Here is a 15,638-nt window from a genome sequence, read left to right as displayed (position 1 = left end):
ACTGCTCTGAAATAAAACACCATGGAGAAGCAGTTGATTACTGTACAGTGATGGAGCTGAGAAGAATCTTTTTTTGCTCTAACACTTTTTTTTGTTTTCGTCTGTCTGCAGTTAGCTGGTGCATGCAGTGCACATACAGTGTCTCCTGTTTCGTCTGAAGTATAGGGTTAGATCTTATATTAAACCGTATTTCTCCTGGGTTTTTGGAGCAACAACTGTCAGGTTAAAGAACATTTGCTGGACAGTTTGTAAGTGCAGAGTGCTTGATCTGACCTTGAACTAGGCAGACGTTTGCAGGTAAACAGTTACCAGCTCCTAGAAGCATAATATAATGATAAATATTCATGAAATTGGTTTTGTTAGAAAGGAGATTCAATCTTTCTCCACACTGGATGCTTCCAATAAGGAGGAAGCCAAATTAATCTTGGAAACATTATATAGGGCATTTGAATTTAAAGGGAGTGTGGAAAGAGATCATAGAAACAGTTTGATGGATGCTGGTTGTGGTCCTGCAGTGTCACCTCTCGTAGACAATTTCAACATAGCTTGTTAATTGTAGTGTTGTATGCAGTGTTCTCTACGGTATGTTGCTCTGCAAAGCAGAAATGCGTTGCCAGCTAATAAAGCCTGGTAGGTATAAAGTTCAGCAAATGGTGATTTAAGAATCCACTTGAAAGTCTTTGGATGAGCAAATGAGTGAGATAGCAATTACAAGAAGCAATTTAAGTAGTGTGGTATGTGCAGATGAGAGAGATGGAAAGTTCCTGTGGCTTGTACTGTTAAAATATTAGGTACTGCTGTGCTGTGATTGACACTAATAGCATCAAAGCTGTGTTTGAGTTTCAGGTGTAGTTCACAGTGCAGAAGAGACAGTAGGTATTTTTACTTTTTTCATTGGTTTTATAAAAAAGTACAGCTGTTATATGCAGCTGTGAACAAAAGCCGGTTTGAAAGACATCTCTGGATAGGCCCTGGAAGCTTTTGTTGTTGGCATCATCTTACAGAAATTTAGACTGGGCTGGTGTTTCTGAGATGGATTCCCCCTGAAGTAGTCAGTCCAATCTATCTGTGGTGGTGAAGGCAACGGTGGCAGAGTACATGCTCCACCCTGCTGCCAGAGGTGATTTACCTATGGCAGAGGGGAGCTGGTTGCGATGCATCACCCTCCCTGCTCAGACTCTGCTGTCTTTACTTAAAGTCTGGGTGGATTTGCACAATGGTGACGGCATGGGCACAGATAACGTGGAAGTAAGCTTTTATTCTGCCAGCTCTGCCTCTAAAGAGACAGACTTCATAAGGGCAGGGTAGAGCCTAGAAGCCTTGCTAGCTGTCATCTGGCAGTGGCTAAAATAGGTACTTTTAAACTAGTTTAAAACAGGTCTTTACCATGCAAATAACTTTTAAAGCACCCTTGCCACCATGCAGCTCCTTCTGGAATGTGACTTTGCTGCCTTATTTGTAGCTGGCTGCAGTATGTGTAGGATGTGGCAAAACCCATGTTGAAACATAGCTTCCAGTGCTGTATTCAAAACGAGTACTGGCTTAGGAAGAGCAACCATCAGTTTAATCAAGCTCCCTGCTCTGATGCAGATTTTGTCTGTGCATATAGAGAACAGTAGGTGTCTGGGGTGCTTTGTTATTTTTCTGAAAAAATTCAACACGACCCTTTCAAAATAAACAGAAACACGTGAAGTAGATGCGTGCCCATCAATGAAATGTGGAATAATTTTATGTGTAAGCCACGTGTGAAACTATTTTCTGCAGGTCTGAAGCTTAGGGTTCCTCAAAAAGACCCTTCCTCATAGCTATGTCAGGGCAGCTGGATGCAAATTCAGGGTCAAATTCAGCCTTTCCAACCCCTGGTTTCAGTTTTCACAACCTCAGCAAAGCTGTTAGAGGAATGCACTCTCAAGGTGGCAGAACATACCTTTATTCATAAAGTGTATTTCTAAAAGCCTAATACCCCTTTGTTTTTGTTGCTCTGTTGTGTTTCTGAATTAGTTTTAGATTAGAAAAGATCTGATTAAGGTTGGAATCTGATTTAATGTTCCTCCCAGCAGGAATGAAAAAGGATGATTAAAAGGTTCAATTTTGAAGAGAAGATAAGCTCAACCTGCCTGTAAGGGGTGGGCTAACCTCATACTCTGTAATAATAGTAATTCAGAATCATGAAGTGCTTTTCATGCTAACCTTAGACAGCTGTAGAAACAGCACCGGGAGATAAATCTCCTGATGTGCTTATACTTTCCCTGGAAAATCACTTCTAAGGTAGGAAATGGGGCTGGTGAGTACTGTCCCTGCCACCAGGCAGCCCTGTTAGTGTGAGAAGGGCCTGCAAGGGTGTAAGTGCACGTTAGAGTTGTATTTGTTGCTGGTTGGTAGCTGGAGGAATGTTTTTTTCTGTGAGCTGACTTAGGGAAACTGTAAGGGTTATTCATGTGTGTGTACTCATGTGTATGTATTTGTGGGCTGAATCATTGGGGTCTTTACTGTTCCAAATTGAATTGCCATGGATGGGACTGTGGGAAGGCTCTTGAATGCACAGATCGTGGCTGCAGGGTCCATGGGCTGTCTGTCCGGTGCCAAGCCAGCCGAGGTAGCCCATGTACTGCTCTCCTCTGAGCCTCTGAAGAGCTAAGCCTGACATCACTGATCCTGATGCTCTGGGGCATGGGGAGCTGCTCTTACCCTGAGGTGGCTGCTTGGTCACACTCTGTGGTTTGTCACTGATGTACACAGGGGACAGCAATCTTTGCAGCTAGCACTGAATGATGCATCATGCAAAAAGGGAGTAGGAGCAGCTCTTGATCCAAGCTCACCAAGGCGGGGACCTGCCTGCAGCTCCCTCTTCTCTACCTGCTGCAGTGTCCCCTGTAGATAGAACAGGCCTTAGTGGTGTCATCCTGCCTACCAGACATTTTTCTATGTTTAGGCGTTTCTTATATTCACAAAGAGCTCTTGGTTTATCAGGTCTGTGCTGCTTTCAGATAGCTGTGCTACTTGGTGTTGTGTAGTTCCTTCCTAGTGGCGTTTTATTGCAAGGTGGCTTGGCTATTATCTTCTTTAACTAAGAAGAGCTGGCATTTGCTTTCATCCAGCATTGGATGGACCCCAAAGATTTTGTTTTTCATTATTCTTCCAGAAACTGGTGGCATCTGCATTGCCCCACGGCCTTCAGAGGAGAAAGCTGAGATCGTTCCGGCTATGGCTATGAGACCTTTCTTTGGGATTGTGCCTGTGCTGATGGATGAGAATGTGAGTTGAGGCTGTGCTGGGTGCCCGACAGAGAAGCTGCTGTGTGTTTCTGCCTTAACCACCTTTCTGATGGCAGAGGAACAGGATCTGGAAGGATGTTTGTTTCTCCGCTAAAATGGTAGAATAGATGAGCAATTTATGTATTGAACATATCTCAAATGTCCATAGAGATTGCCAACGAGGCATTGCAAGCTGTCTGCAAATCTCTAGAGTGTGTGCATTTTCAGCACCACTTTTATAGCCTTTTACCACTTCTGATTAAGAGCTGCTGCCTCCATTTATGAGAGTAGTCAGAAGTCACACAGCTCCTGGGAACCCAGGGCTGAACAGTTGGAGCAGTGCATGGAACATCCAGTCACATGGCAAGACTGGAGCAGCCAACCGGACTGGTGGAGTTTTCCAAGGGAAATGAAAGGCATGAGGCCCTGTGACTGTGCATTTCTGTGAGAAGACTGGTGCTGATGTGTGAAGCTGTGCCAGGTGCTCCCCACCTGCACTCTAGTACCCTGTTGAACAGTAAAGCGTGTAATCTCCTCCATATGCAGTTTGGTAAGGGAATGTTGCAGTTAACAAAAGTGAAAGTGGAAGGCAGGGGTCCAGGCATTTCCCTGTCAGCCTCACCCCAGACATCCTCTGGCTGCTCGGCACATCTTTGCTGTCATCTTTGCTGTCATTGCCCTCCGGAGAATCACAGCACTCACTTTTCTTTTAGTCTTACAACTATGTTCTCTGCTGTGCTGCTGGCCTTAAGGGGTGAGGAAGGCATGATATAGACAGTGCGTAGTAGCTCCATGAGTGAATTAATTTCTCCACCTGTGGCCCTCTGCTGGCAGGCTGCAGTGAGCAACAGGGTGACTCTTGTCAGATCAATGACACAGAAGCACTTACTTATTCCTATTTTGCTCACCTGATCATTCTTCCTGTGCTTGACCCTGCAGGGAAAGGTTATAGAGGGCAATGATGTGTCTGGTGCACTCTGCATTGCCCAGCCATGGCCTGGCATGGCAAGAACAATCTATGGAGATGACCAGCGATTTGTTGATGCCTATTTCAAAACCTACCCAGGTAAGGAAAGTGCCAAGGGAAGGCAGTTTGCACTGCAGTATAAGCACACTGAATATTTCCAGCAGCACTTTGTGATATTTCTGTACTAGCCAGATCTTGATTCCTTGGGGTCGTGTGTCACGTGTTGCAAGAGTGCACTAATGGTCTTAGATAGTGTTGACCTTTCTAGCTGTCAAAAGGGAACGTGTTTTTTAGAAAATTTTAATGCCCAAATTTTAAAATCCAAATATGTTTTCTCTTGGGCCATGTTGGGTGATGAAGTACCTGCTCCACCACTTGAATTGCACCACTATCACAGGCTGAGTTACATGCTTCACTTTTAAAAACATGGTCAAGTTGTGTCTGGCAAGTAATTAGAAGTGGCAGGGAAACATTTTTTGTAGGATATTAGACAATTGGGAGCAACTGAAAGGTATTTGAAAGCTACAAGGTAGACAAGAATTAGAGACAATCCTGTAAGTTGTACAAAAAGTGTTGGTAAATAAGAATGGGAAACTGGTAGAAGAAATTGAATGAGCCCACAGTCCCTTATTACTCACTACATGTTCGCATCTGAAATCTTGCTGGTATTTAGTTGATAGTTGTTTAAGTGATTTGGAAGGGCAGGAGGCGTGACTGAAAGTCCATGAATTGACCAATAATGGGTCCTGGCAAGAACCATCTCAGATTTCGCAGCACTAGCTGCCTGCTGCTGCTCAGAAGTGCCAGAGGAACAATTCAGATGCAGAATCTGTGGCATCAGATGTGACCTCAGTGACACTGGAGTTTCCTGGGACCACTGGGTCTTTTTCAGTTTCCATCATAAGTTTTAGACTCTCCAAACACCATGCTTATCATGGGTGTTTGCTTTTTTCTAGCTAATCTGATAGCAGTGTTTCTGCCATGCTCATATGCTACAGAGGGACTGTTATCTGGGATCTGAATCTTTGTTATCCAGAGAGAAAATGACTTTTCATCAGTCCCAGTGTAAGTGATTAAAAAAACTGGCAGTGTTCCCATGTACAGAACATAATAGAACTGCTCCCTTTCGGCTGAACAGTTTTAGTTTTCCATGAGCACTGAGGTGTAGCTAGCAGCAGACTGAAGTTTGACCAATAGCCTATGGCATGATGGCAGGTGGCATTTGAAGTGGTTTTGTCTTAGAACTGCATGCACCAGGCCTGAGCATGTAGTTGCAGTGCAGCTGTAGGCATGTAAAGCCTAGCGAGATCAGAGAGCCCCTCTTGGTTTTGTAAATCCCAGAAAGTATCACAGTGTTGTGTTGCCAGACTTGTTTTTACTACAGGGGACATCAGCCACTGTTTGCTGCTAATTGCCTACAGTAATTTTGCCCATCTTGGAAAAGATCTGACCTCCACTGTCTTGGTGCTGCTCAGGGACTTACTAGGAGCCAGCACAGCCCAGGTAGAGCAGGAGGGTTGGGGATGGCAGAAGCAAGTGGGAAATGGTGTGTGTGGCAGGTCATGCAGCTGTAAGCTTAGGAGTCCCTGTGAGCTGCCTGATCTATGCTACCCTACTCACCATCCTAGAGTAGTCTGTTCTGCATGAGACCCCAAAGCATAGGGTGGCATGCTTCCTGCTGCTGACCACCCACGTGTCTTTGCTGTAGGTTACTACTTCACAGGGGATGGTGCTTACAGGACTAAGGAAGGCTATTACCAGATTACAGGACGCATAGATGACGTCATTAACATCAGCGGACACAGGCTCGGGACGGCAGAGATAGAAGATGCAATGGTAAGTTCTGAGCAGGTAGAGGTCCTTTGACAGGGTGTATCTGTGGGGCAGAGTGGCCCCTTAAAAGAAGCTTTATGAATTTCAACAAGCACAGGGTCTGTTGCCTTCAAACCACTGCCCCTGCATACACACAGCAGCTTGACACATAATGAATAGCAAATGTGCAAAAGGAAACAGCACCCTTATTAAGGAGATGATGAATGGGCAAGTGAGAGAGCAGTCACACCTTGGGCAGTCAAACTGTCAGAGATGTGTTTCTTGTCAGTGATGTTGTACTGTTGCAGTTGTAATTTTTGATGCTGGTGGAGTCTCCATAAGGGGTTGTCTCTCCTGTTTGCTCTTTTCCTCTGCTAACGCCTAACCTCTCCTTCCCAAATCTGTGGTTCTTGCTCGTCTGAACTAGCTGTGTACGCCTGAGAATTCAGCAGTGTTAAATATGAAGCAACATTGATTCATGTCAGCTGCAAAGCTAGCCTGTCATTTTGAGAGAAAATAATATTTGCTCAGGGAATTGAAAAAAAGATGTCCTCAGAGCATTTATCTTCAAAGCTTGACCTGAATATTTATTTCTATATTATGTGCCTTGCCTGCAAATGGCGCTTAAATGTAACATTTGATAAACCTGCGCTGTGTTCAGAAGGCACACAACATCCTACTGTCTCCTCTGTGAGTAAATTTTTTGTCTGTGTGGGTTTCTGATCATAGATACAGGATCCAGTTCCTCTCCTACTCTGTGTATGTGTATGCATGTGTATACGCAAATATATTTATATGCTTAGATTGCTTTGTGAGGTTTTCTTTCATATTTTAATCTAATTTAAGAAAGCATAATCCAGATTTTGGTGTGGGATTCAGATATGCGATTTCCTCTGGTCTGTACACAAAATGTCTTTGTACTGCAGAAGAATGTTAAATTAAACTCTGAAGTGTGACACAATAAATCACTGTTGTGTAGCATAATAATAAAAATATGCATTCAGCAAAACAACCCTTCTCCCCTTCTGGGAAGACGAAAAGGCCTGATTCTTTCTGCCTTCTGGTGTGCTTTGGGCACTTATAAACACCAGTCAAATGTGGACTGTGATGTTGGCAGCTTCACATTTGCTCTGCTGGTGACAGTTCCCTGTGGCACAGAGCGATGCAGGACTGGTTTTGCTTGTGATTTGGCCACGGCCAGTCACCACTTGGGACCGTTGCCATGCACACACAAGAGCCCAAAGAAAGAGAAAGCAGGTTTTGAGCTGGTGCAAATTTGGCTTAGTGTGCAGTGGGCGTAGCAGTGTATGTAAGAGTACTTATTTTTGTATTTAAAAGCATGGTCAATCCAGTGAATAAATGCTGCTCCCAGAGATGGGGCCATGGCTGTGGCCACCAGCTGACTGTGTGGTAGGAAGGCAGCATCCAGTTTTCCTGTTGCGCTTTCAGCAGGATCTGCGAAGGGGAGGGTGAGATATGGCAAGGTGTTTTGTTCCTAAAGCAACAGGCGCAAACTCTGCAGGGCTTGAAGCAGTTGTTACGCTCTGTGTGTTTTTGTTTCATATTTTGTGAAGGCTGATCATCCTGAGGTCCCTGAGACAGCTGTGATTGGATATCCACACAAGATCAAAGGAGAAGGTATGTGAAAAGCACTGTCCTGGTATGATACCTACATACACTTTCCTTAATTTCTAACCTGGGCTCCATGTTAGGAGGTGTCTAGGGAACTGGAGGGCAGTTATCCTTAGGTTGACTTGTGTTGCAGCCCCAAGAGGCAGAGGCAGCCATGAAAATAACTGCATGTTCCTAAGCTGGGTGCAGGTATTACTCCCCTAAACTGTTTTCACACATAGTGTTTACATATATGGTAGAGCTTCCTTAAAAAGGATTGTGCTCAGACCCGTCCTTCGAACAGACTGGGAATAGCTGATTTGCATTGGCCAGCTTTTGATCCCACTGTCACTTTGGTAATTTATGTTGAGTTGTCATTGTCACTGAGATCAGTCTGGTCCACAGATGCCAAGACAAGGCTCGGCCATCATTTCAGGGATGGAGTCTGACTCTCTTTTGTAAACAAGATCTATGGTTTTCTTGGCAGTCCCTAGATTGCTCGTAGGAATGATTTGAAACCTGCTTTGGCATTTGAATGAGCATCCCTGGTCTTGCCCGCCAGGATGTAATAGGAGGTATGTGGCTTCTGCTCATTTGTCTTCCAGGTGCCTTTGCTTTCATAGTGCTAAATGAGCGGACAGCTCATATAGACCGTGTCAAAGAAGAGCTCAAAACCATAGTGGCTTCCAAGATAGCAAAATATGCTGTGCCTGACCACATTCTGGTAAGTGGGAGACTGTAACTGGGACCAGGAGCAGGAGTGGTCACATTGAGCAAGCCTCACCTTCCTGCCTGCAGTGCTGCTGTTGTCCCTGTCTGGCAGGACGAAGAAGCAGAAAAGCAGAACTAGCTGGGGAGGGTAGGGGAGGGCATGTGCTCATTCTCCGTGCCTGAGGATCAGCAGTGACCCAAGAGTGGCTCGGATATTACAGCTGGTTCAACCTGCAGAGCAGCTTCTTGGTGGGGCATGTTTTAGAGCTACCCTTGAGGCTGCTCCATTTGGGCCAAGTGCTGAACAGTACTTTAAATGGGAAGCACAGAGAGTGTTGAGAGCACCAGGCTTGGCAAGAGCTCTGGCAAAGGGGAACTCTAGGCCCACTCTGTTCCTCAAGAAGCACTTGATGTCCCTCTTCACTGTGCAGCATCATCACTGCTCTTGCCCTCAGCTAGCCCCTTGCTGAAGCAACATAGCGCTGCTCTCTGTGGCCCTGTGCAATGGATCAGATAAACACCCACTGAACTGTAGAGAAACACCACAACCTTCAGTGTCACTGTGGGGCAGAGTGACACTTTCCACTGCCCAGCTATTTTGCATTGATAATTAGCATCAGCTCCAGATCCCAGAGCACTGGCTGTCTCTATTGCGTTACTCGGACAGCTGTTCAGCCTGTCCCTGGGAGTACTGATGAACTCCAGGTGCTGCTTCAAACCTGCTCACCTTTCAGCAGCTCCCTTTGTGTGTTTTGGGAGAGTGCACAAAGCTGCCCCATAGCTGCTCCCCAGGGCCTGTCTGCATCCATTTCACTCTCTGCTTGGAGACAGTGACCAGACCACCTCTTTGAGGGGCTCTGCTTTAGGCACATGCAGGGAAGGGGGACACAAAGACGCAGGTTACAGAATACAACAGGAGCAGGCAAGGGTGGCTTATTCAACCTGGAACAGCCCAAGACATCCTCAGTGGATTGGAGTTGCTCCAGAGCTTCCAGGTTTGCAAGGAAACACCTCTGTTTCCCTGCGTTCTGGGGTAGTCCTGTGGAGAAGTGCTACAACTCTTTCCTTCTGTATTAGTTAATGCTTTGGAGTTTCATAGCCTATTGGCCTGATCATGCAGCAAAATGCGAGACCTGCTAGCATCTCTGGTGCCCGAGAACTCTTTACCAGGCTCAAAGCCTGGTAGTCTGCTGCTGAGTCCTTTGCAGGAAGCATAGCCAAGACATTTAACATACTTATGGTTATGAAGGAAGGTGTGTAAGCTGACAGATATAATCAGGCAGAGAGAAGCATCAGCAGACAGAAGTTATTCCTTGAGGAGGCCCCTGTAGTTGGTGTGCAGTATTGCATACTTTATATTCCTGTCCTGTAAAGGGGAATATGAATGTCTGTTCTGGTAATGTGTTGATCTGTGTCATCATCCTGCCTGAGTTTTCAAGTGTAACTAACTTTATAGTTCAATAGTTAACAGCTTATTCAGGACCTGATTCTCCAAAGTGCTGTGTGTCCTGTAGCACCCAGCCTGAAGATACACAGCAATGAGTAAATGGGGAACAAAGTCCACTTAGGTAAGAATAAGATTTATAGCACAAGGAATTGATGCTAGTGACACTCCTTTCCTTGGGTGTAAACCAATGTGCTCAATGGTTTAGTATTTCCCAGGAGCCTCAGAGCAGCTGTGGCCATGAGACAGTGTGCTGGGCTTAGGACAGTTCAGCCAATTTTCCTTGTGGTTCCCAGCAGGACAGGTTCAAATATGGGTGTGCCTTTCCTTTCTTTGCAGGTGGTGAAACGTCTTCCTAAAACCCGATCTGGGAAGATCATGAGAAGGCTGCTGAGGAAAGTAGTCACTGAACAATCAAACATGGGAGACGTCACCACGCTTGATGATCCAAGTGTCGTCAAGGAGATACTGGATGCTTACCAGAAATACAAGAAGACTTCCTCATAGCGGGCAGCTCTGGAACCATTCTCTGGAACTGCAGAAGGTCTCAAATAAGCAGGCAAATGACATAGTTCTCTCTTGGTGTTTTGTTTAAAAACTCTGTTTCCCCTGTAGGGAAACAAGATTTTCCACTCCACAACATATTTTGAGATGCACAGAGCTAGGAGCAATCTGCAGTTTTGCACAGTCAGTGAGCTCCCTTTCATTGCTTTTAGGGCTGATGTAGAGCAGCCATTGGTGGTTTGAAATGTCATCAGCTATGATGAAGTTTAATACTAGCTGAAGCAAGATGCAGATGTTAATGTTTTTCATTTTAATGCTTCTGTACAGGGAAATGTTTTTATACAATACTTTTGCTGTTTTGAAAGAAACCCTGGTATACACTTCGTAAATTTTTTGTTCAGCTTGGATGTCCAAGTTCAAGTAGCTGTATTTCACTGCAACTGTGGTGCCTTTTCAGCAATGCTGGGTATTCTTGTAGATGATTCACATGTATTATTAGGGAAATAAGAAGGACATTGCTAGTCTGATAATTCTTTCTTGTGTTTACCCAGTCATTACCCTTCAACTTTCCTCATAAGGATTTGTTCCTACCACTATATGTCCTGGGAGTTGCCAGAGATGGTGAGCCTGTCACCCTTCATGTCCCACCCAGGCAACCCAGCACTAAGCACTTCCACATGCACAACTGAGCCGCAAAGCCTGCTGCTGGGCTCCCTACATGTCCTCAATGCATTGCCAGTTGCATAGGAGGGGTCTGGTCCCATGTGTTTTTATTCTGCCTTGAGAAACTGAGATTACCAACAGGGTTTTTAAAGTAACTGTCCTCTTCCTCATTGGTGATGACAGCTGATCAGTGTTGTCCATGGTGGTTCACTTCTGCATAGTAGGAGTGGTGGTCTACAACTGGTAGATCTTTGTTGCCAGTTGGTGATTTGTGTAGGTGCCTTTGTTTCTTGAAGTCACTACGAAAGGGATGATGTTTGCTTGCCATCTGTTGGCAGAGCATTGGGAAACAAAATCCTGAAGTGCTCAAGAGAGGTTTGAAGCTGAGAGATGTGCTGGAGGGTTCATTGTGACTTGCTGGGCTGTGTGATTTCTGGCCAAGGAATGGTTATTTTAGCCCACTCCCAAATGGCCTCTAATCTTGTTTGCTCCAACAAAGACAGGCACCTACCTGGAGGTAGGTTGGTTCTCCTGTCAGAAGTTATGACTTAATGCTTATCGTTTCAAGTTGGGCCCTACCACATCTGCCCCTTCCGCATGCTGCCGTGCTGATTTTCCAAAGAGTTAAATGACAAGTGGGTAACTGCAAATTGCTTAATTCGCCAAGAAGAAGGAAGTGCCTCTTAGATGCCTTCTGGAAAATGATGCTAGCATTCCAGACCAGCAACCTCAGAATAGCAGGGAACAATAGCCTTTGTCTTTCATCTGCTTTCAAAATTGCAGCTAATACATTCAGTGTTTTATTTCTGGACTCGTTTTATGATGAACACATTTTGATTGAAGGACTCTTTATATTTGGGCTGTTCAGAAGAATTTGCTAGTAGATCTCCTGTCCTGTACTGTGCCACTGAAGGTCATGGAAAAGCCTGTAGGTGTCGAATGCCTTTGAGACTTCTGCCACTGCTAAATTTGCTTGAAGCTGGCTGCGGGGTTCAGAGTGGTTGGATGGGCCACGAGCATGCCAGGAAGGCACAGTAGGGGACTCCCTCCCCTTTCCCTTGGTGCAAAAGCTCAAGGTATACGCCAGTGTAGCATGGTCAGTGCTGCTTCTGGGAGCATGTACCACAAGGGCTCAGGCATAGCTGCTTCATCTTAACCTGCCTAAGCCAAGTGACTGCTAACCAGCGTTCCAGTGCTGTGGCTGGGGTCATTCCACCAAACCTTGCAGTTCTGCATCTGGCTTTCTCAGATGACAGTCTGCTTAGTTTCATGGAGCTGTGTGCTTTGGCCCACCAAGCCCCTGAGTAACTGGCAGAATTGCCATTTTTTTTGCCGTAGTTTTACAGGGGTTACTTATTGCTGAATTTAACTGGAGCAGCACTGGCTTTTCCAGTAGGAATATGTACTAGAAAGACAGTCTGTGCACCTAACTGGAGGCAGGAAAGGCAGGGAGGAAATGGCTAGATGATCCTGCAGGACTGGGAGAGGAGTGGTGAGTTTTTTGGCCAGCAGAGATTCTGGTACCAAATGGGGAAGCAGGCTGCTTGCAGTATGGTGTGTTCTCAAAAGACAGGCATGTTGTCTTAGATCCCAGAGTTCCTCTGAGGACACTAGCTTGATTTGCTGGTTTTTTGGTTTTTTTTTTTAGTTTGTTTGTTTTATTAAAATTTATTTTAAACCTCTCTAGGGACTGGGTAATACAGTGGGGAATATCAGACTGCAATCCATTTTTACTTAAGGTAAGTAGACACCCTGTGGACTTTGTGGGAAGGTTTGATAGAGTTGACAGGATATTAGTATTTTAGGAGACAGCCACTACATATATCCTCTGATGCCATTGCAAAAAAAACCCCAAACAAACAAACAAAAACCCCAAAAAATAAACCAAGCCCCCCCCCCCAAACCCAACAACCTTTCCTTAACTGATTTTCAGGTGGGAAGCAGCCAGGAGTTAATGCTTTTGACAGAAAAAGTAGACTCCCTTGTTCAAACTACTTGTCTCCACGCAGTCTGAAATACACCGTGGAGGAAGAAAAATTACTTGAACAGTATTACACACTTTCCCTTTAGTCAAGAAAGCATTTCCTATATTAGGGATATAGAATTTCCTTGTCCTGTTGACCTGAAATTTCCATGCTAAGGTGTGACCCAGTGGTCACAGACACATGGTCCAATTAATCTGAACTGTCTCACGAAGACTAGCTATGTGAGGAGCAGTGTGCTTTTGTGCATTGAGACCTTCGTCATACTCTTCTCAGGGAAAATGGGAGATAGGCACACTCCCTCACCTGCATCCCTGTTGTCTCAACCTGCATGGGCTTAGGGACCACAGCTGCCAGGGAGGTTACAGAATGACCAGGTAGCTGCAGCACCCCAAAAAATTCACAGCCATGCCAGCTATGATGTGGACAGACTAGTTACAAACAAGCCTCACACTGTGAACTTCTGAAGCCTTACAAGCACCTTTGCTAAAATCGTGTCACCAGCATGTGCAAGACAGAGTGCTACATGCCTGCCATCCAGTACCATGATAGCCACTCTGCTTCTTCCTTGCACGTTTCCACAGCTGAGCTGTGGTCCTTGGTATGTCCATTTGCTCAGAGGCCCCCTCAGGATATTCAAAGAGATCACGTGGTGCTGTTGTGCTGCCCACATGGAGTTCTGCAGTGGGCACAGCTCCTGCTGGGCAGCCTCAGCCCCCACCTCTCCTGGTGTACCAGCATCAGCTCTTGGAGCTAATATCCCATGCACAGTTCATCTAATAGCATCCTGAGGCTGGTAGAAACAGCTCGGCAGGGCTTGGAACTGATGCTTCTTACAAAAAGAATACTGTGCTTCACTGGGTAGGCTACTCATAGAAAGCTTTGCCAAACATGACATTTTCCAGCCAGAGAAGTCCCCCTTTCTTCTTTTTCCCCATGATCTCTGCTAACTGCAAGTAGTTGCATCTTCAGTGATGAGCTGCGTTTTCCATTTTCGTTATTCCCTGGACACCACGAACAACCACACTGGTGCGTGGCGACAGAGCTTTCTGCACTGCCTCGCATGCAGCATTCTTACCCCCCCACCCAGCCTGTGGTTCAGGGAGGGGCTCAGCCTGCAGAACTGGCACTCATGTCCTCAGTTCCTGAGACGCTGGGAAGGAGGTTGCTTGTGAAAAACCGTGGCCCTGCAGTCTTAAGAGCTGATCTTCACTAAGTAGTGAAAGTGGTAATGATATATGGAATACTTTACAGTGGGGTCATGGGGCAAACTTGGGGGTTATTGCTTCATTTAGAAAAGTGGAACTGTTGAATTCTAAATGTTTGTGTGTCCTTGAGTAACATGTGGGTAATTTGCCAGATTGCCTTTACAGCTTCATTAAAAAAGATCCAGAGTACTTTTACCTGCTGCAATTTGTTGCAAAGGGCAAACGTGCTTGCTTTTTTTCCCCACTTGGTTTTGCCAGTGAGACCTGGTCATGGTCCCTTTTGCCCCACTGGAGACACAGGCCATGATTTTCTTAATTTTAGGAAGGGAAAGTCTGTTTTTCTAGAGATGAGGTGTGTGTGTAAAGTCTAATGTTAAGCCTTTAATGTCATTTTGTTTTCTTGTAATCATGCTTTAGACACATTTATTGTCCTTGACTGAAACCAGCTTCTTCAATGATCTCTGCATTCATATTTTCATTAAAGAAAATACATTTCTATGTGTGATGGGTTGGCTTTGCTTTATAGTTGTCTGGCCCTCTGTCCCCTAAAGGGTCCCAGACTTTTTCAGTTCTTTGGACTTAGCTTCTGCCTGTCCTGATTACTTTAGTTTGCCTGTATAGGACAAAGAAGGGCAAAGGAGTTTGAGATCAGGATGAGTCATCCTGTGGCCCAAATTGCTGATTTGCTTTGCTGCTTTTCTCTATAAGGAGTAGCTCATAGGAAATGAGTTGCTGCTAGAAAACTGCCGCAGAAAAACAACTCAAAAAGTTGAAGAACTAGCATTTGTATGTCAGTAAGCTGCATGTCTCCTGTAAATCACAAGGTCCCACAGCTCTACACTCATTTTCCCTGTGTGATGCAAACAGAACAATTAGTGGGAACAATTACTTACCATTAGTTGATATGGACGGTTCAGCTACTCGTGTTGTGCATAGCGTGCACAAGTAGAAAAGGAGTAAAAATGGGATGTGTGTGGGGAACATGAGAGAGCATTGTGTAGAAAGTGGGTGTGTAGCCATCCTAGAGCCAAGCAGATGAGAAGAAAAGTCCTAGAGCCAAGCAGATGAGAAGAAATTTGTTTCCGGGTGCCATGGATCGTTTGTAAGTGTCAGGAACACATTCTCTGCAGGGTGCCTTGGCTATTAAGAAGTGAGGAAGATTATGTTTCACCCTTTACATACCACGTGGATGACACTATAGTTGTAATGCAGGGGTGGACAGCAAATACCCTCATTAGCCACTCCAGCAGCTGCTTCTGGAAAGGTTCCAAAGCCACTTTCACTCTGGCAACCTTCTGGCAAGTGTCTCTGACAAGTCACGGAAAGGGCTAGAGAGAACGGCAGGTGCCCATCTCCTCACTTTGTGTTTTGCTACTGCAGCTTCCCTGATTTATTTACAGAGAATTTATTGGTAAAATGGAGATGCTTTTCCAGCCTAGCACAGTTATATTCAGGGGCTGTCTCTGTGGCCAGTTAAAGTCA

At 45.3% G+C, this 15,638-nt stretch overlaps 1 protein-coding gene across 1 annotated transcript in view; it reads left to right on the top strand.

Moving 5' to 3' along the window:
- Positions 1–14,656, top strand: part of ACSS1 (acyl-CoA synthetase short chain family member 1) — a 38,518-nt gene extending 23,862 nt beyond the window's left edge. Inside the window, exons 9-14 of the mRNA XM_064446505.1 lie at positions 3,143–3,255; positions 4,194–4,320; positions 5,930–6,057; positions 7,608–7,671; positions 8,250–8,368; positions 10,139–14,656. Of these exons, the coding sequence (XP_064302575.1) occupies positions 3,143–3,255; positions 4,194–4,320; positions 5,930–6,057; positions 7,608–7,671; positions 8,250–8,368; positions 10,139–10,306 (719 nt within the window). The 3' untranslated portion in view covers positions 10,307–14,656. The remainder of the gene's footprint in view (positions 1–3,142; positions 3,256–4,193; positions 4,321–5,929; positions 6,058–7,607; positions 7,672–8,249; positions 8,369–10,138) is intronic.
- Positions 14,657–15,638: the final 982 nt, after the last annotated feature.

The sequence above is a fragment of the Phalacrocorax carbo genome, chromosome 3, assembly GCF_963921805.1.
Source record: "Phalacrocorax carbo chromosome 3, bPhaCar2.1, whole genome shotgun sequence".
In the NCBI taxonomy this organism is placed as follows: domain Eukaryota; kingdom Metazoa; phylum Chordata; class Aves; order Suliformes; family Phalacrocoracidae; genus Phalacrocorax; species Phalacrocorax carbo.
The sequence above is the reverse complement of the archived record's forward strand: the minus strand, read 5'-3'. Positions and strand labels throughout refer to the sequence as shown.